The 20,325-nt window shown below is 37.6% G+C and overlaps 2 protein-coding genes across 7 annotated transcripts; both read left to right on the top strand.

Annotated features, from left to right (window-relative positions):
- The first annotated feature begins 754 nt into the window (after nucleotides 1–754).
- On the top strand, nucleotides 755–14,003 carry LOC147169279 (oxysterol-binding protein 1-like). 6 transcript variants are annotated; one of them, XM_086083317.1, is made up of 20 exons: nucleotides 755–1,067; nucleotides 1,986–2,131; nucleotides 2,440–2,648; nucleotides 2,714–2,873; nucleotides 2,963–3,074; nucleotides 3,143–3,341; nucleotides 4,485–4,599; nucleotides 4,694–4,757; nucleotides 5,222–5,389; nucleotides 5,496–5,741; nucleotides 7,021–7,141; nucleotides 7,215–7,318; nucleotides 7,402–7,497; nucleotides 8,399–8,583; nucleotides 8,654–8,883; nucleotides 9,051–9,089; nucleotides 10,825–10,872; nucleotides 11,234–11,290; nucleotides 11,385–11,423; nucleotides 12,164–14,003. In XM_086083317.1, the coding sequence occupies exons 2-20, from the start codon at nucleotides 1,995–1,997 to the stop codon at nucleotides 12,307–12,309; spliced, it is 2,475 nt and encodes an 824-aa protein (XP_085939443.1). In that variant the 5' UTR covers nucleotides 755–1,067; nucleotides 1,986–1,994; the 3' UTR covers nucleotides 12,310–14,003. The 6 variants fall into 6 exon arrangements, with proteins under 6 accessions (XP_085939443.1, XP_085939442.1, XP_085939441.1 ...); XM_086083316.1 differs by lacking the exon at nucleotides 755–1,067 and adding an exon at nucleotides 1,080–1,674 and having other exon boundaries at nucleotides 4,694–4,751; XM_086083315.1 differs by lacking the exon at nucleotides 755–1,067 and adding an exon at nucleotides 1,080–1,674.
- Nucleotides 14,004–14,695: 692 nt separating this feature from the next.
- On the top strand, nucleotides 14,696–19,497 carry casp3a (caspase 3, apoptosis-related cysteine peptidase a). Its single transcript, XM_086082637.1, has 6 exons — nucleotides 14,696–14,906; nucleotides 15,036–15,160; nucleotides 16,526–16,654; nucleotides 16,803–16,978; nucleotides 17,963–18,074; nucleotides 18,874–19,497. The coding sequence occupies exons 1-6, from the start codon at nucleotides 14,845–14,847 to the stop codon at nucleotides 19,101–19,103; spliced, it is 834 nt and encodes a 277-aa protein (XP_085938763.1). The 5' UTR covers nucleotides 14,696–14,844; the 3' UTR covers nucleotides 19,104–19,497.
- The last annotated feature ends 828 nt before the right edge of the window (nucleotides 19,498–20,325 follow it).

Below are 20,325 nucleotides of genomic sequence, written 5' to 3'. Positions count from 1 at the left end.
AAATTATAAAAGTTCATATAAATTTTATAAATTTATAAATAAATTTTTGTTTTCTACCAAAAACCGGGGGCAATGGGAAGAAAAATAATAAAAATGTAGGGGTTGCAAAAGTAGGTACTATAAACAGTTATAAAGAGAACATGTACAATACCTATTGTGTATCATACAGATTAAAAAAATATATATCAAAAAGGGAGACATACGTTAGCCATGTCACTAATTACACCAATGTGACAGTTGTGACACCTACTTTTGCACCCCCCTCTTTATATTTGAACTTGCGGGTGACATATCTTGCTGTGAATTATGTACAACCTGATATTCATACAGTACTTAATGGACCTTTTCTGTAGAGCCTAATATTTGACATACTGCACTTCACTTGCATGATACCATGATGTATTAAGAAAATGCCTGCCATTTGGTGAAGCATTGATATTAAAATAATAATGGGGCCGAATTAGCCCGCAAATGAACGTTTCATTATTTTTTTAAATGTTATGTTCTTATAATCGTCGATCATTTTTTTTGTGCAACGTGACGTTTAGTGTCATCTCTAGGCGGAACCTAAAATTTGACTGATGGCATTTACTTGATGACGCCAAAACACATCAAACACGTCAGTCAGCATTATTAAACACGTATATATTTGACGCGTATTATTTGACATACTAAGTAGTATGTCTCAATTACACCTTACATGAAGTAATTTAAAATATAATTAATTGTTTACAATTTCTGGATGTTTTTTGTAACGTGGCTTTCGACGCGCTGTCCAGTCGCAACCAAGTTTGGCGGTCGACGGGGTTTCTGTCATCGGAACTTTTCAATGGTAGTCGCGCGTTATGTCAAAGATAGCAAGTGAAGTGAGATTTTGGATTAGTACTTTTTGTGACGTCACAAAAAATATATACGACGTGGGATTTCATTAAATTTGTCGAGTTATGGAAGCGGGTGTCACACATCCTGCGTGTCCGGCCAAGATGGATGACAACTTCCGGTTTAGCTAGCAAGCTTAGAGTTTAAGGAGATTTTCATGCCTTGAATTGGCTTCCTGTTCTTTTCAGGTAACTCTTTCAGTTATTTTCTCCACGCTACTATGATAACACATTATCTCTTGTGTCACACTATGCGTTGCCACCGAATGTGTGTTTTTTTTAAATTAAAGTAAAATTAAAACAAGTTATCGGGGCTAAGACGTTAGCTCACTCACCGGCAACTCGCTGCCATCACTGACAGCTGACACGACCACGCACAAAACTGTGCGCTGTGACGTTTGTACTTACTTGCTGCATGAGTGTTAAAACAAAAATGAATATGATTAATTTGGCTTTGAATGACAATTTGTCCAACCATTTTATCAAGTCATGTCATTATGATGACGTGTATCGGACCAAGAGAGAGGTCTGTAGAGGTGTTGTCGAATGCTCATAATTGAGTTCTCACTTATGTCACGTTTGTAAAATTAGTCACGTTATTAAATGTTCACTTTAAAAAAATATATATTTATTATACAGTTAAATTTCGTAAAATCAAATTAGGGTTCCAGTTAGAGTTCAGGGGTTTTAATTAACAGGGGTTAGTTTCAAATAAATTCTAGGCCAGTGTTCGGGTTTCAAGTCTGGACTTAATTTTTGTACGCGTGTTGATCTGATGGAGACGCTAAACGTGACGGTAAGCTTTCGTTCTGCCTTTTTTTCATCCTTGATACATCCATGTAGTCATTTACCCGTCCAAATTGCACCCCTCCTTCATCCCTTCTTTTTTTAATTTTTTTTTAGTAATTTCCTTCCCACCTTCCTTTCATACAATCCTTGTATTTATCAATCCATCAAAGTTCCTTCCTTCCTTTGTAGCCATCCTTTCTCCTTTTCTTGCCTTAATTTAAAGTAAGATTAAATTTAATACATTTTAAATTTGTGTATGCACTTTTGTCCCACTATGTCTATTCAATGTCAATATGATGTGCCATTACGCCCCACCAGGCTGCTGCGATGTCGTCAGAGTCCAAGCCCCCCACTCCCACCCCGGGAGACACATACAAGGGCTGGCTCTTCAAGTGGACCAACTACATCAAAGGTTACCAGAGACGCTGGTTTGTCCTCAGTAATGGGCTGCTCTCGTATTACCGGTAGGAATCCAAAAGTGTCCTTGTGTTGTGCCTTGAAACTAAGCCATGTGACTTCACGTCACTCGTGTTTTTACAGGAAACAAAAAAGTGGGGGCTGTACTTACTACAGCAAAATGAGTCGCTCTTACCGTCTGGTGTGCATTTGCGAAATATTGTTTTTTACAAGTTATTACTAATGGCCTAATAGTCTTAGAAACAGATGTTACAAAAAATAATTTGTAATTCCCCCCTCAAAAAAAATGTAGAAAACAGGAAGACATGAGTTTCTTAAAAGTGCTCAATGAAATCAACAATGATCTTGTCCACAGGAGCCAGGCTGAGATGGGCCACACATGCCGCGGCACCATCAACCTGGCCACGGCCAACATTGTCGTGGAGGACTCGTGTAACTTCGTCATTTCCAACGGGGGTGCGCAGACGTACCACCTGAAGGCCAGCTCAGAGGTGGAGCGCCAGCGCTGGATCACCGCCCTGGAGCTCGCCAAGACGAACGCATTTCCCATGCAGGATCTATCCGGTGAGGCGAAATTTCCTATTTTCACGTTACACTTGCTTGACTGTCTTCATCGCCATCATCTTCAGACGAGTCAGCGGATGAAGTGTCTGAAGGGCACCCCACCTCGGGACAGGGTGGCGGCCGCAATGTGGAAATCCAGTCTACACTGCGCACACTCGGCAGCAAAGTGGAGGACCTCAACACCTGCAATGATCTTATTGTCAAGCATGGGTCCGCCCTGCAAAGGTATAAATCCGAGCAGATATTGTTGCAGTATTGTACAACACAGTGGAGTGATGATTGAGTTAACCCTCCCCCCCCTCCTCCCCAAACAGATCTTTGTCAGAACTTGAGGGCATTCATGCAGCAGCGGACATGGGCGAGAAGATCAGACAAGTCACCGAGAGGGCCACGCTCTTCCGAATCACCTCCAACGCAATGATCAACGTAAGTCACCGTAAGGCCCACCGAAAAGAATGACATCATCACCGGCTGATGGGCTTTGCTGTGCGTAGGCGTGCCGAGACTTCCTGTCCATGGCTCAGAATCACAGCAAGCGCTGGCAGAAGGCCTTGCAGCTGGAGAGGGCACAGAGGATCCGCTTGGAGGACACGCTGGAGCAGCTGGCCAAGCAGCACAACCACCTGGAGAGAGCTTTCAGGGGAGCCACCGTACTCCCGCCGTCGCACAGCAACATGGACTTAGGAAGCAAAGGTACACTTTGCAGTCATTTCCTAACTCCCACTCATCCCTGTAACTTCAAACATTCACCAAACATATTTTTTGTCGCTTCCAATGGCAATTTCATGTTTATGAACAACCTGTGGAGAATTTGTTCATTCTTGACTCTTTATTTTAATTTTATTTTTTTGCATGGCACCTATTACAAAAATTATTATTATTTTTGCCTTATTTGCTGTATTTTTTTACATTCATTTTAATTTACAATCTTACATAAATTTAAGGATTTTTTTTAATTTGTTTAAAATGTTTTTTTAATGCGAGAGTATGCAGAAGGCATTTGATGCAGCCTCTCAACTGCAAAGAACGGTTGAAGAAATGGTAGTTATTACACAAACGGCCAGCAGGTGGCAGCAGAGCAAAAGAGATCAACCAGGGGCCATGTTGAAAAAAACCTCAATGTCTCAGAATTCTAAATAGATTTGTGAATAATGATGAAACTTAGCTATATTCTAATGCTAATTGCTGCAAAACGGAAACAGATAGAAATATACTTTAAAAAAATGTTTTATAGCAATAGAACGCAATATTCTGTGGGCCTTGAAAAATTAGTCAAAATCCAGTAAAACAGCCGGGAGTGAATAGGCATTGCTTGAGTGAAAATGGCTGGGAGTGAACGAGTTAATATTGGTCAAAGAAAAATTATGCTTCAATCGTCATTAAAAGGTCTGTCTAATCTGAAGGCCTTTTTACACTCCAAATCGTTTCTTTGGTGTGCACCTTGGGACAAGGACAACCGCTCCCCGGTGCAAGTGTGCCCAAATTTGGAAGTGCTGTGTTGGTTGTTCTATTGCTGTCAAAATCACTCTGCCATTTTCTCTTCTATTGACCGCGACTTCTGAAGTCGCGGAGGCGCCGCGTTGCGTTGCTAAGTGCAGTGTGAAAAGTCCTTGACCACTGATTTCAACCCCTTTACCTACCACTCATTTTAAACCCTATTCCTACCCGCTAACCCTAACCTAATTTGTCATCTTATGCAAGCCAAAAACAGCAGAAACAAAGATGAATTTAAGTGTGACCTCTTCAGTGGAGTTGTCGTAACGTTGTGTGGGCCAATGTTTCTGTTTGTACAAACGAAGGTCGGTGCGACATGTAATCCTCCACACTTTTCTCCAGGGGGAATGTCGGGAAAGGGGGATGCCAGCGACGAGGATGACGACAATGAGTTTTTTGACGCCATGGAGGACCCGGCAGAGTTCATCACCATTCCCGCTGACCCAAAATATCACAGGTAATGTATACACGAGCACTCACGAGCCAGACCTCCGCCAAGGCTTTAAGCGCTGGTTAATCAACCATATGGATATTTTTTTAATGTCCTCCAGGAGATCTGGCAGCAATGCAAGCAGGCAGAGCAATGAGACCGGCGCGGATGATCTGTCGGTAAATGTGTGTTCATTTGATTTCTATTGAAAGTGTGCATTTTTCTCAAAATTCTAAACAGTTCCCCAGGGGTCTAAATAAAAGCTTTCTGACATGCTTACATTAATATGTATGAATAGGAAATTGAATTAACAGCACTAAACATCCACATCACACTGTGTTTGTAACCACAGTGAACGGGGCAACGAGGCAAGCAGCTATTAGTGGGACGAGGAAGGCGATACAAGCAGAATATGAATAAAGAAAGCGAGACATTTTCACTTGCTGAAGCACTACTTCGTCATCTTGCTAGCAAATTACAAGTTACAGAAGTGAATTCTCTCACCCTAAGCTTTGGCCTCTGCGTCACAGGTTTTCACCGATTGTGTCTGCAACCGTATCCCTGCCATAAACGGGGATTCACTGCATGCTCCCCTCTCCCGCGTCATAATCAAGTTCTCCTCCTCCTCCTCCTTCCCTTTTTGGTTCAGTTCGACGAACTGTCACTAGCGTCCAGCCCGGAGTCCCCGCAGCCACAGGAGCTGGAGCCCGTCAGGCAACGACGGACGCGCGTCCCGGAAAAGCCCAACTACTCCCTAAACCTGTGGAGCATCATGAAAAACTGCATTGGCAAGGAGCTCTCCAAGATACCGATGCCTGTGAGTATGCGGCTGCCAAAACGCCCCGAGCCACCCAAACGAAGTACCGCTCACGCCCCCCCCCCCCTTACCCCCCCCCCCCCCCCCTCATCTGCTTCCCCTTTAGGTGAACTTTAACGAGCCTCTGTCCATGCTGCAACGCCTATCCGAAGATCTGGAGTACTACGAGCTGCTGGACAAGGCGGCCAAGTGTCAGAGCTCCCTGGAGCAGATGTGCTACGTGGCCGCCTTCACCGTGTCGTCCTACTCCACCACCGTCCACCGCACCGGCAAGCCCTTCAACCCGCTGTTGGGCGAAACCTTCGAGCTGGATCGCCTGCAAGAGTGTGGCTACCGCTCTCTTTGCGAACAGGTAGAAACTGACTACAATACAAACACTCCAAATGTTGACTTTTTGGATCAACGGGAAAAATTGTTGTTCTGAATGAAGACTTGCCTCGTTTTAGGTGTTAAGATCCTACAAAAAAAAAAAAGTAAAAGATACATAGCTCGTTGATGACAGTTGTAGAAGAAAAAACTAATATATGATCAACTAGAAATATACAATAATGTAGTATAGAACATATCAATTATGAAATAAAGTAAATATAAGATTCATAAATATTACAAGTCATTATTTACATAAAAATTGCAATAATTACAAACTTTTGTGGATGTAAGTTATGTATAGAATCTAAAATTGTAAACATAGGATACAAAATAATAAAAATAAATGAAAAGTTAACAAAAATGCAGTTAAATATGAAATATATAACAAAGCAGAAGTACTGTATACAATTATAATGAATGTTTAACAAAATAAATGTGAAATTACTAATTACAGTGTTAGCATTACTAGCATTAGCTGCTTGTTGCGGAGAGAGCCATCGGATTACTTTTCACAGGCAGTAAAAATGACTGCACATGTTGATGCTGATCACTTGCTAACAAACCAGACTCACTTTACATACACATCAGAAAATTAGGCAGCATTAGCAGTAAACAAAAAGCTTGTTTCACTTTTATGAGAGAATAAACTACAAGGCGTTTTTTGTTTTTAATCCCCAAGTGAATTATTAATGAATTATCAAAAATATCTAAAACGAGAGCCAATTCAAAGAAATAGATGTAATTTTCAAATTAAGCAGCCCAGAATTATTCAAATTATTAAAATGTCCTAGTATTATACACTGATACAGAGAGGGAAAAAAACACTTTTTTTTAAGGGTTATTTATTTGCAATACACAGGATTTTACAGTAGATTTTACAATTTACACAAACATTCACAATATAAAAGTCAAACGTCATTTGTTTACACCGCCACAGTCTGCCCCCCCCCCCTCGCTGCTGAAAAAAATCTAGGAATTGATTTGCTTATTTGTATGACAAAAAGGATCTCAGTCTATTTCCGATATGGATTTGAGTAGTTTTAACTACGTATGCAACACATTTCATTCATAGTGAAAATCCACATATGATTGGCGACCATTGATAAATCCATTGGGGAAGAAAAAATGATATGTAAACCCCGAAAAAAATTTGTTTAAAAAAACACTGATAAACATCAAAATATGAATCTGGGTGTCAACTGTAGACACGATTCCAGAAAAATATCTCAAGTAGTTTGTGCCCTCGCTACCTGTTCTCTCAGGTGAGCCACCACCCGCCTGCAGCAGCCCACAACGCCATCTCTGAAAAAGGCTGGACACTCAGACAGGAAATCGCCTTAGCCAGCAAATTCCGAGGAAAATATTTGTCTATCATCCCCTTGGGTGAGTACGCCTTATGAATATGAACATGTACTTTTTCTGAACAAATATGACGCAACCCTTTTGCCTTCCTCAGGTTCTATCCAGTGCATGTTTAACAAGAGCGGCAACCATTACTCTTGGAAGAAAGTGACCACCACTGTGCACAATATTATTGTGGGAAAGTTATGGATTGATCAGGTATAAGGATGACGTTGACTTGTAGGTAATACCATAATAGCGTTATTAACTTTTTCAACAATAAAGTTTTTGTTTTAATGCAGTCAGGGGAGATTGATGTGGTCAACCACAACACTGGCGATCGCTGCCACCTTAAATTCACTCCCTACAGTTACTTCTCCAGAGACGTGCCAAGAAAGGTGAGTTTTTGGCTTTATGTCCATCAAGTATTTGTACACTACTTTTTTCTGTCTATCACCTCTGCCAAGAAGAATATAATGATATTGACAAGGGTCAAGTGGTTTAACTTGTGTGTATTGTCCCGACTGCATGCATTATTTACCTAAAGTTGAACATTTGAGATTTGCAGTGACAGAATCTTCTCTTTTTTTTTTTTTTCCTTTTATTTAATTGCATCCGATTCAATTTAAGATGTTTTTAGTAGAGATAGACCGATATGTTTTTTTTTCAGGGCCGATACCTATCCTATGCCAATTATTAGTAATCAAGGAGGCCGGTAACCGATATTTGAAGCCGATATTCATTTTCAGTGAAAAGGGGGGGAAATATTAGCGTTAAAAATTTTTAAAATATAAATGCCAATCTCGACTTTGTTGTAATGTCTTAAAGAATTAATGCATATTGAACACATTTTCTGACTTTTCAAAATGTAGAAGTTTTTTGTTTTTATCTTAAACAATATACTTAAAAAAAAAAAAAGTTCAGGGAGCTCCCAAGGTTATCAATGGAACCTTAAAGAAGTTTCTTCCCAAAATTTAAAAAAATCATGAAATCTTAAACTTTCACATTTTTTTGTTTTAATGTCGACCAAAAACAAAAGGTTCAGAATGTTCCCCGGGTCAGCAGCATCTCTTATAAAGTTAACTGAACATTTTAATAAATAGTTCCCTGAAATCCAAATGGTTACAGCTTTACCTTTTTATCAGCCCGTCAGATTTCGGACAAAGGCCGATACCGACATTCATCAAAATGCCCAATTTATCGGCCTATCCCTAGTTTTTAGAATCTTTCAAGCTCTCAAGATCACAAACCAAAGTTTCATGTTGGCTTGTTCGCGACGTTGCGTTCCTCTTCTGGTAGGTGACAGGTGTGGTGACCGACAAAGACGGAAAAGCGCATTATGTGCTGTCAGGCACGTGGGACGAAAAGATGGAGTTCTCCAGAATCATGCAAAGCAGCAAGAGCGAAAACGGCGCCGAGGGCAAACAGAGGACCGTCTACCAGACTCTCAAAGCCAAGGAAATATGGCGGAAGAACGCCTTACCGTACGTGACGCCACAATCCCCGCAAATAATGACAGGCGACGCGAGTCTTTGAGGTGTTCGCTATCCGCAGAGAGGGAGCAGAGAGCATGTACTTCTTCTCCTCACTGGCGCTGACGCTCAACGAACCCGAGGAGGGCGTGGCACCGACGGACAGCCGGCGGCGGCCTGACCAGCGGCTCATGGAAGACGGCCTCTGGGACAAAGCCAACGCAGAGAAGCAGCGGCTGGAGGAGAAACAGCGGACGGCTCGCCGGGAAAGGGAGCGGGAGGTCGTCAAGGCGGCCAACGCGCCCGAGGAAGGTAAGAAACTGGTTTGGTGGGCAACCAAGCCGTTTTCCCGCTTGTGTTGTTGTGATTGGGGCAAATGGGAAGTCAGCTCGAAAGGAAGACAATGTAGGGACATGCATGTGTGTGTGTGTTGTGTGTCTTTGTATACTACTCTCTGCTTGTCTGTCCCAACTCTTAAGCATCCACCCAGGATTCAAACAGTGACTCCCCTTTGAAAAGCAAGTACTCATTTTCATGTGATTCTAAAAGTGTGGGGCATATTGAGAGTGTGGTCGAGCTTTCCAGATAGCCATGTTGTTGCCTTTTGTGTGTACTGGTGGTTATTTTGCAGGCTAACGGCCAACTATTTCAATATCTATTATCGGTGCTAGGTAGCTTAACAGCCCAGTGAGCTAATATTGCTAGGTTGTTAGCTATCTTTTAAAAGCCGTCTTGCTGGCTATGGCTAACTATCTAATAGGAGTGGGAATGTTTGAATGTCTCACGATTCGATTCCGATTTTTGGGTGTGCGGCTCGAGTCCAAATCGATTTTCGATGAGGAGAGATTTTTGCTTCAAAATGATATGATTGACAATGATTTTTGCTTCAATTCATAGATGTTCAAGGAATCGTAATGACCTACTCCAGTCTGACTCGCTAATGCTAATTAGTGCTCTACTCGCGGCACTTTTATCACTCATAAGAACAGCTTCCCCGCTGCAAAGAAACAACTTTTGTTTGGAATAACGTGATCGTGACTTTTTCTTTCTACTCTCTAATGTGGCTACAACTTAAGTGTGGAACCACACTGCCCCTCAGTGGCCAAATCGGGTACAACATGAACAGCGCTCCAAATAAAGGCACACACAGACAAAGGCAAGGCAGTATTAAATAATGTAAATAAAATCGATTTTGGGACATTTAAAATCAATTCTGAATCGTACTAAATGAGAATTGTGATTCTTATGAGAATCGATTTTTTGGCACACCCCTACTATCTAAATTGTTGAAATTAATACCAGACAGTGTATTGTCTTTCTGGGGAGCCATTTTGAAAATGACCGAGCTAGCTCATAATGATGCCAATTAGTATGCTGTTTTTATTGCATTAATTGTAGTCTATTGTATCGTTGGCTAAATATATAAATAGCTAACTATGTCTAGATAACTTTATATCTTCGCAGTTAGCGATCTCACTGGCTAACTTAATTCAGTCACTGACTGCCATTGACGGCTATAGACGTCCAAAATTCATTTGAACAATTTCTATTAGTTTAACATTTTTTTCCCACTTTTGTTAACAAGAGTATGAAAACCTAGAAATTTTTTATTGTACATTTTGAACAGATATAAAATTTGTGATTAATCGTGAGTTAACTAGTGAAGTCATGCGATTAATTACGATTAAAAAAATAATAATAGCCTGACGCCCCTAATTTTTAATAATCTTTTCTCATTTTTTTTAATCGCATCAGGCGATTGCATTTTTTAATTGTAATTAATTGCATACCTTCAATAGTTACCTCACGATTAATCACAAATGTTATATCTGTTCTAAATGTACAATAATTTCTTTCTAGGTTTTCATACTCTAAACTAACAGAAATAGTGCAAATGAATTTATGACGTCTATAGCCGTTAATGGCAGTGAATGAGTTAAGCAGGCTAATGCAAATTAACAAATACGTCTTTATTGCTGGCTAATTATCAAGCTAGTAAATAATGAAGCTAGGTAGCTATCTCTGTTTTCCTAGATGGCTGTCTCACTGTCGAGTGGCTAACTTTCTAGCTAGCCAGTAAGCTTAATAGGTAGCTTTGGAGGTGCTGCTTAATTTGTTATGTTGGCCACAATGGTGTCTGGTGGTTTTTAGAAGTTTGACAATCACTGCTTTAGCAAAAATAAGTGTTTTGCCTGTGCGTGCGTGCGTGCGTGCGTGCGTGCATTGTCATTTCTCACCATATTTGCATTTTAGCTGACGCAGATGAGATTGGAACAGAAGCGAGTGAGGTTTCAGATGAAAGCAAGTATCACCACGCATTTGTTGGTTTTATTAGGGATGTGCTGTGTAACGTTTTAGCACAACATTTTATTTTGATCTCCCACTTTTGATGAATTGTGTGGCCTGACTTATCGACATCTTGAGTTTGGCTTGCAAATTTGAATTTCAGGCCTGTGTTATTATAAGGTTTTAGGATGGGGTTAGGCTTTCAAATGAAGGTTTCAAGACAGCCAAAGTCGGGGTTTGAAGCCGAGCACGCGGTCTTATTTCGTAAAATGCTGCACAGCACATTTGAGGGGTACATTATAGCATCGTGTAGTCTCGTAGAGTTGAGTGGCAGCTGACGATGTGACAAAAGATGTTTGTGTGTGCTGACGTTCAGCTGACACAGAGGACTCTCCTAACCTTCACACTGCTCCTCCTCTTCTTCCTGTCACATGCAAGTAGCCTCTTAACATTCTCGTTCTACCGTAGATATTCTGTAGTAGTAGTAGTACGCGTCACCATTCCTCACGTTCTCGTGCTCTTTTCAGCCCAAGACAATGAAGGTTCTTGTGGAGCTACAGCCAAAAGCAAGTAACATACAGTAGAAGACAGATAGTATACATTAACACACATAGATTTGACTTTATACTCTAATTAACTCGTTCACTGCCATTGACGGTTATAGACGTCAAAAAAAGCTTTTGAACTATTTCTATTAGTTTAAAAAAAAAAACATCTACTTTTGTTAACAAGAGTATGAAAACCTAGATTTTTTTTTTTTAGTCGTACATTTAGAACAGATATAAAATTTTGGGTTAATCGTGAGTTAACTATTGAAGTCATGCGATTAATTACGAGTAAAAAATGTAATCGCCTGACGCCCCTAATTTTTAATAATCATCTCGTCAGGCGATTCAATTTTTTTTATTGTAATTAATCGCATGACTTCACTAGTTAACTCGATTAATCACAAATTTTATATCTGTTCTAAATGTAAATTTTCATACTCTTGTTAACAAAAGTGGAAAAAAAATGTTAAACTAATAGAAATAGTTCAAATGAATTTTTGACGTTTATAACCGTCAATGGCAGTGAATGAGTTAAAAGTGAATCGAAAAGGCATAATCATTAAAAAAATATATATGTAGAATACCGTGACCTGAATGACTGACAACCTATACCAAAAGATAATTTTTTTTTTTTTTTTTAGCAAGTACGATGCTATTTTTATTGATATTCCGACAGTAGGTTACAAACACCCATTTGGCTAACGATATGTCGTTTTGCTTTCGAGTCTTGATTGTGTTCCTCTTGTTATGTCTTGTAGCCGTCCATTCAGATAACTACCAGGCGCTGTGGTTCGAGAGGGTGGACGACCCCACGTCGGGAGAGACCATGCATGTCTACAAGGGAGGCTACTGGGAGACCAAGGACAGTGGCAGCGGCTGGGACGTTTGCCCCGACATTTACTGACCACAGGCTATAAAATGAAAACTAGTGGTGGAAAGGTTGACACCTTAAAAAAAAAAATAATAATAAATGCTGTACGAGAATACAGAATACACAAGAATACATTTGTAATATTAGGAGGGGAAAAGGAAGTTATATCGCGATAATAAAATAAAAATATATATAATTGTTCAGAAAATTGATCATGTCATATTGTTACAAGAAATATTTAGTTTCGAAAGAAAACAAATATGGAAAATCTTATTTTATGGGAAAGGAAAACAAGTTTTATACATGTAAGGAAGAAAAGTTGCAGTTTAAAACCCTCAACAAATATTGGGAAAAAAAGAAAAAGAAAGTTGTAATAAGAGAACAAAGTTACAAAATGTTATATATATATATATCGAGTAAGATACTATCATAGGAATGTACTTTTACAAGGATAAAGTTACAAATTTACAACTAGTAATGTTACAATTAAACTAAAATAATAAAATAAAATCATAGTATTCGTTATATTACAATAGAAAGTTGGAACATGAGAAAAATCAAGAAAAAAGTTCAGATAATTTTCCCAGTGAACTTTTTTTTTTTTTACAAAATAATAAATACAAAAATATTACAATTTAGTGAGATTATTTCATGAGAATTACATTCATAGAAATTTTCTAATACAACAACAAAAAGGCTTAATTTTTCAATTTACATCAAGTTGTAACTTTACAGGGAAAGAAAGAATCTTGTATTTTGTTAATATTGTGTTATACTATGCAATCACTGCCAAAACTCCCCCCAATTTCTGTGTTCCAGAGCCATCATTCATAGAAAAATTAAAGAAAAAAAAAAGTTACGGTAGGATTTACATCTAAATAGTCAAACGCTGTATATAACAAAAAAATAAAGATAAATTACTTACAGTTCAAGCCATGTGTTTTTCCCAGCTTTCTATTTTTGCATCCCTACAGACTGAAGGACTGTGCTGTGGATGAGATTCCTTACTTTTTTTCCCTCACTAATTTAAGTGTACTTACTTTCTGTTACTAATTGTTGTCAAATAGTGATTGACATTTTTACATGCTGAAGTTTGTCTTGTCTATTTTATCCAAATGCAGTGGTGTCTTGAGATAATGAGTTTAATACGTTCCACAATAGCGCTCATAACTCCTGTGTTGAATGAATGAATGTTGTTTTACTAACGTCTGTTGGGTTGCATAACCGCGACTTTTGATGCTGACAGTTAGCATGTCAATAGGATTTTCCCTTCACGTGTTAGCATTAAGCTAGTGGGGCGTTATTAAGGCAATGTTTTCAATGCAGAGTGTATAATTCTCCCTAGTTTTGTTTATTTTGGCAGTATACTTCAAGTGGGAGTGTCATTTAATAGCTTGAATCCTAATTATGAATTTATGTTTTATGAATTGGTCTTTATTTACCCAATTGCTGCTTTCTGTAAAGTAAGTTGAATTGAGTCACCTGCCACGATACAGCGTTTGTATCGAAACACTCATAAGTTGGGTCACTTGGATCTCAAGGTGCCACTGTACATATCTTTTTCCCTTCTCCCAAGCGTCACCGTTCACAATCATGTGCGCGTTAACTGAATCCGGTTTTGTCATGTCTTCTTTCATTTCCACACCAAAAATGTACATGTGTATGTAAAGAGAAGTTTAGTGGGATACACTGTTCCTGGTTTGATTAAATTGGTGATTTTCCACTTCCATGTTTGTATTAGCATAATTCTGCTGCGCAGGCATGTTCTTGTTGTGGGTCATAAGATTTTTAAAATGTTTAAAAAGATGAAAAAATGTGTTGCCATTTTCCATGAAAAAGTTGTTATACTGTATAGCATTTTTTTGCTAATATTCAGAAGAATCTTTTTTTTTTTTTTGCATTACATGGATAAAGTCATAATTTTCAGTAATTTAGCTTAATTTTTTATCAATTTTGTGACAAATTGCGCATTTTAAAAATGTTAATTAAAAATGAAAAAATGTGTACACTAAAATGACAGATTCTAATTCATTCATAATTTTGAAAAAATATGAATTTAAGCATTTTAAGAGACTAAAATTGTTATAAGAAAAATGTTTTTCAAGAGAACAAACATTTTTAATGAAATAAATGCGATTTTGAAATAATTTATAAGCTAAACTTGTGAGAAAAGTAAAATATAATTTATATTTATTTTTAATCTTTTTTTAATAGTTTTTCATGTACATTTTTCTAATAATCAAAAATAACATATTTATTTGTATTTTATTTGCGTTGTATTTTTAATACTTATGATTTTAAAAAAAAAACAATTGTAAGTTTTATCAAATGTATTTTGTTTATGTAATTTTTTGTACTAGTCACCGCTCACAAGGCAAGCGCGTTATCTAAAAACGAGCGTTCCTTTCGGCGTGACGTCACTATCTTTTGTTTAGCTTAAGCGTCGCTTACTAGCAGCAGCTCACTTAGCTCCCTCCCAGTCTACCTCATCGCCGGGGGTTAACTTCCATTTAATTGTGTGTAATCACTCAAAGCGGAGTACGTGTGAATATTAATCGTGTAGTAAGCATGTCGGCTAAGGTGCCCGCTGGATTTGACTACACGGACGCGAGAAGAGGCGACGGAGAGCCGTGAGTTCAAACTAGCCAGCTAGCAAAGAAGCAAATCGCACTGTGCCCTTGTCATGCAGTTTATTGCTAATTTGTTTTTATTGATGGATTAAAAAAAAAAAAGCTATGTGTGTGCGTGCTTGGTACCAGGTCCGAGGGGTCCATAGATGTGGATGCCCGGCCAGCTCAGTCACACAGTTACAGATACAGCCTCCAGTTCCCTTCCATAGGACGATGTATCATCATCAACAACAAGAACTTTGACAGGAACACAGGTTTCTATCTATCGATGTATCTATAATAGCACATGTTTGAGAGCTTCTTCCATTCTGTTTCAAGTTTTGTTTTGTTTTTGAATAATAATAGACTGGTTGTGTGTGGTCATTTTTCTGGGACCTGCAGTTTTGTTAGAAAATGTCACAATTTTAGTTTCATGAAATAAGTAATTTACGTGACAGTAATATTTTAATACTATGGTAAATTCATAATTTAATGCAACTTTTTAAATATTACATTAGGGTGTTTTACAATTTTTTTTTTTACTTTTGCAAGAGAAAGTTGTAATAAAAAATATTTTAAAAAGTTGCAATTTACAGAATATAATGTTACAATGTCACTTTTTGTATTTACATTTTTTATGTCTAATTTGTATCTTTTATTTTGTTGTTTTTATTTGTATTCTAACTTTGTATTCATTGTAATTTATATCTGAATATTTACTTTTTTGTTCATAATTTTTTTACGTCTGTAATTTATTCTTCTTCTTTTTTTTACTGCAAAATTAATCACCCTATCAACTCATTCACTGCCATTGACGGCTATAAACGTCATAAATTCATTTGAACTGTTTCTATTAGTTTAAAAAAAAATCCCACTTTTGTTAACAAGAGTATGAAAACTTAGAATTTTTTGGGGCACATTTAGAACAGATATAACATTTGTGATTAATCGTGAGTTAACTAGTGAAGTCATGCAATTATTACGATTAAACATTTTAATCACCTGACACCCTTAATTTTTTTAGTAATCTTTTGTTAAAAAAATAAATAAATAATAATTGTAATTCTTTTTTTCCCAATTTTTAATCATCTTAAATAAAAAAGATTATTAAAAATTAGGGGTATCAGGGGATTACCATTTTTAATCGTAATTAATCGCATGATTTTATATCTGTTCTAATACAACAAAAGTGGGAAAAATGTTAAACTAATAGAAATAGTTCAAATGAATTTTTGACGTCTATAGCCGTCAATGGCAGTGAATGAGTTAATTGGTTGTCGGAATTTTATTCTGCCAAATATCGGAATCGGCACAGCATGAAAAAGTCCATGTCGGTCGGGCCCTCGTAAACAGCTTTTGTATACTTATTATATATCAACATTGTTGTTGCCATTTAGTTCCGACACTAAAATGCAATTTGAAGAGCCTCGGCTTGACTCTTAACGCTGTCGTCGGATGTCCGTCAGGAAGTGAACGCAACCACAAGTACGAGTGTGACATGGGTCACATCACATGGAGCCACGTTTCTCTTGAAGTTCCTCTTCCACTTTTGGATTTGGAACGAAATCTTAAGTGAACATCGGTGTGTCTTTTTTTTTTCTTCTCCTTCTTTCATTCAAATGTTGTTTTTGTCGTCGCAGGCATGAATCAACGCAACGGTACCGACGTGGACGCGGCCAACGCCATGAAAGTGTTCGCCAAGTTGGGTTACAAGTGCAAAATTTACAATGACCAGACAGTGACACAGATGAAACAGGTTTTAACTGCAGGTGAGCGCATAAAGTCACTCCTACACACAAAAAAAAAAAAGTTAGTCAATTCATTATGATATGATTTTACTTCATCGGTTATCAGAATTTCATTCCACCAAACGTCGGAATCAGTATTGGCTTCAATGAATCCATAACTTTTCCTCAGTGTCCAAGGAAGATCACGGCGGCTTTGCGTCGTTGGTGTGCGTGCTGCTGAGTCACGGCGACGAAGGCATCTTCTTCGGCACCGACGGATCCATCGAGCTCAAATACCTCACGTCGCTTTTCCGCGGGGATCGCTGCAAGACGCTGGTGGGCAAGCCCAAACTCTTCTTCATACAGGTACTGGCGCTCATTTGGTACAAAACTTACATCAAGGCAACTTAAAAAAAAAAAATTTTTTAACTTAAGTGTACAGAATAAAGTGACGAGTAACTGTAATAATAATTTTATTTTTATTTTGTCATCTCTAGTTTTTCATTAGACTTTCATTTTATTTTTTGTGGTTAGCAAAAACACTTTCCCTGTTTAGTTTTTTTAATTTACGATGAAAGTCATGATTTTTGCAGTTATTCCAATTAACTCATTCACTCGCAGCCATTTTCACTGAAGCAACCCCCTTCATTCCCGGCTGTTTTACTGGATTTTGACTGATTTTGCAAGGCCTGTAGAATATTGTGTTCTATTGCTATACAAACATGGAACCTACTCTTAAGAAAGATTAGAGTCTCTTCTTTCATCAGGAAAAAAAAGTATATTTCTATCTGTTTCCGTTTTGCATCAATTAGCATTAGAATATAACTGAGTTTCATCATTATTCACGGATTTATTGATAAATGTGAATAAAAGATTTTTTTCAACATGGCCCTGCTTGATCTGCTTTGCTCTGCTGCCACCTGCTGGCCGTTTGTGTAATAACTACCATTTCTTCGATCGTTCTTGGCAGTTGAGAGGCTGCGTCAAAGCCTTCTCATGCTCTAGCAAAATATATATATATATATATATATATATATATATATATATATATATATATATATTATTATTATATATATATATATATATATATATATATATATATATATATATATATATTATTTTTTTTATATTTTTTTTACGTATAACTACGTCTTTGGGACACTTAAAATATTTAAAATTGAAGGTATTGATACGTTTTTGGAAGCAAATGAGTTAATTTTCTCCATAATTTTCGGAGCAATTTCTGACATATTGTAAGAGAAAATAATGTACATTTTTACAGGAAATTGATAAAGTTGTAATGTAAACAAACATAGTAATGTCATTTTGGCGCTCTTTTCTATGGCAAAGGCGTGCAGAGGCACCGAACTGGATGCCGGCATCGAAACGGACAGCGCCGACGATGGCACCACCAGGATCCCCGTCGAGGCTGACTTCCTCTACGCCTACTCCACTGCGCCAGGTATCCTCATCTTGCATACGCTGCATGAGTTTTTTTCTTAATCATTATTGTAAAAAATATCTGATCTTTGGGGTGTAGTATTATGAGGAAAGCGAGAAAAAATTATTTTATTTTTTTACAAGGAATCAAATTTATACTGTGAGGACAAAGATAATGATTTCTGATTTGTTTTTTTTTATGCAAATATTTTTTTTGTTTTATTTTATATTTTTCATAGTTATCATTTTCATTTCATATTGTGAGGAAAAACATAAATAATTATTTTTGACATTATTGGAATCTCTAATTTTTTTACAATAAATTCTTTTTTTTGTAAGGTAAATGTTTATTTTACTTTTAAATTCTACATGTTTTTTAAATGTTTATTTAGGTAAGCAAAAACTTTTGTCACTTTTTTGTTGTTTGTTGCAACTGTATTTTTAAGTTGTTCATGATGGTGGTACTTGGTCAGCTAAGTATTTTTTTGAAGTGGTATTTTGTGTAAAAAAACAAAACAAGAACCACTGTATTAGGCTATAGCTTTTTTTCCATTTCTAATAAGTCGTAATTTGTAGTATTACCGGAGGGGAAAAAAATAATTTTACAATTCCAAGAGAGAGATTTTTTAACCATTACACTTTTCCTGTTTTTTCATAATTGATTTTTTTTCATATGTCATATATTAATTTTATGTATATTTTCATGACATTTTACCAAATTACAGCTTTGGAAAAAAAGTTTAAATGTTATAAGTAATAATTGCAATGACACAATAAACTGTCCTATTTCCCATGAATTTGTATATTTATCATCCCTGCAGGCTACTACTCGTGGAGGAACACTATGACGGGCTCGTGGTTCATGCAGTCGCTGTGCGAGATGCTGAGTGCGCACGGTCACACGCTGGAGCTGCAGCACATCCTAACCCGCGTCAACCACAAGGTGGCGCTGGAGTTCGAGTCGATCTCCAACGCGCCGGGCTTCGACGCCAAGAAGCAGATCCCGTGTATCGTGTCCATGCTGACCAAGGAGATGCACTTTGTGCCCTGACCCACACTAGATCGCTTTCAAATCTTTTTTTTTTAGTTTGCATGCGTTTCAATGGAGTTCGTAGGTATTATTTTATGTTAAGCATTTCATGATGAATGCTCATATCGTTGTGAATTTTCTTGTGTGTTTGCTGTTTACACAATTCAGGGAGTTATGAAGCCACTAGTGTCTACCTACTTTTGCCCTACTGAGTATGTACAGTCCACCAGAGCATCTATAAACAACTGAAAAGGCTCAAATATTTAACCTACATAATGCTGGTAATGTTTGATAAGCATTTTTGCTCGCAAGTTTGTTTTTAAGTATGGAAGGTGTTGAAGGGAAACCTAAAATGGCCATCAATAGGAAAATGGCTGCCTGCTCCTTAGCTAATGGTGCTAACATTTATGTAAGGTGTCTTGGGGGGGGGGGGGGGGGGGGGAGACTGATGATAATAAACCTCACGATACAATTATCATGATATTGTGGCATTAAAAAAAAAAAAGGTCACGATATGGGTGGGGGGCACAAAAATAGGCGTGGCCACTCTTTTTATTGTCGTCTTCCTGTTGGCTCACAGGCACAAAGTATCATGGTCTATATAGTTTCAAAATGCTTTGTTTGGCAGAAGACTCCAAAAAAAATGTTTTTTAATATCACAATATTGCCCTTAAAGTTCTTTCATCCATTATGATTTGGCAATCAAATGCGTTATTTGTGTTTATTTTCATGCAAATTTTCATGCACAAGCTTTGTTGTGACTTTGTCCAAGCAAATCCTAATTTTAACTATTTTCACAAAAGGTCTTTAAATCTTTTGATACAAACATTCCAATTGAGTTTTGTTTTGTTTTTAATGACAATGACATTTGATATTTGACTGGATTAACAAATCTTGTGATACTATTCGGAATGTTTTTGTTTTCAACTGTGACGTAGCGTGACGTAATCTCTTCAAAATAAAAGTGAACTTCAGAAAAACTCAACCTGTCATTCCTATCAACGAGCAGTAGGCATTGTTGAGTCTTCTTATTTTGTAAAAGAGATGTCTTAAAATAGATAATTTCTCTTTTAAAACACCACATACTTGCCGTTTCATTTGTACTTTCAAAAATTAGGACTTGATCAATAAGACTTTTACGTAAAGGTGGAAGTTTTGCCGCCTCTTCGGGCAAGCGTAGAGAAATTTCCGAGTATTCATGAACGCAACTGTCCCCACTCTTGCCCGCTCTCCAAACTTGACT

This window comes from Leptonotus elevatus, chromosome 8 (assembly GCF_054856555.1).
Source record: "Leptonotus elevatus isolate MCC_2025b chromosome 8, RoL_Lele_1.0, whole genome shotgun sequence".
NCBI classification, from domain to species: Eukaryota; Metazoa; Chordata; class Actinopteri; order Syngnathiformes; family Syngnathidae; genus Leptonotus; species Leptonotus elevatus.
Note: the sequence above shows the minus strand (reverse complement) of the source record. Positions and strands in the feature narration are given on the sequence as shown.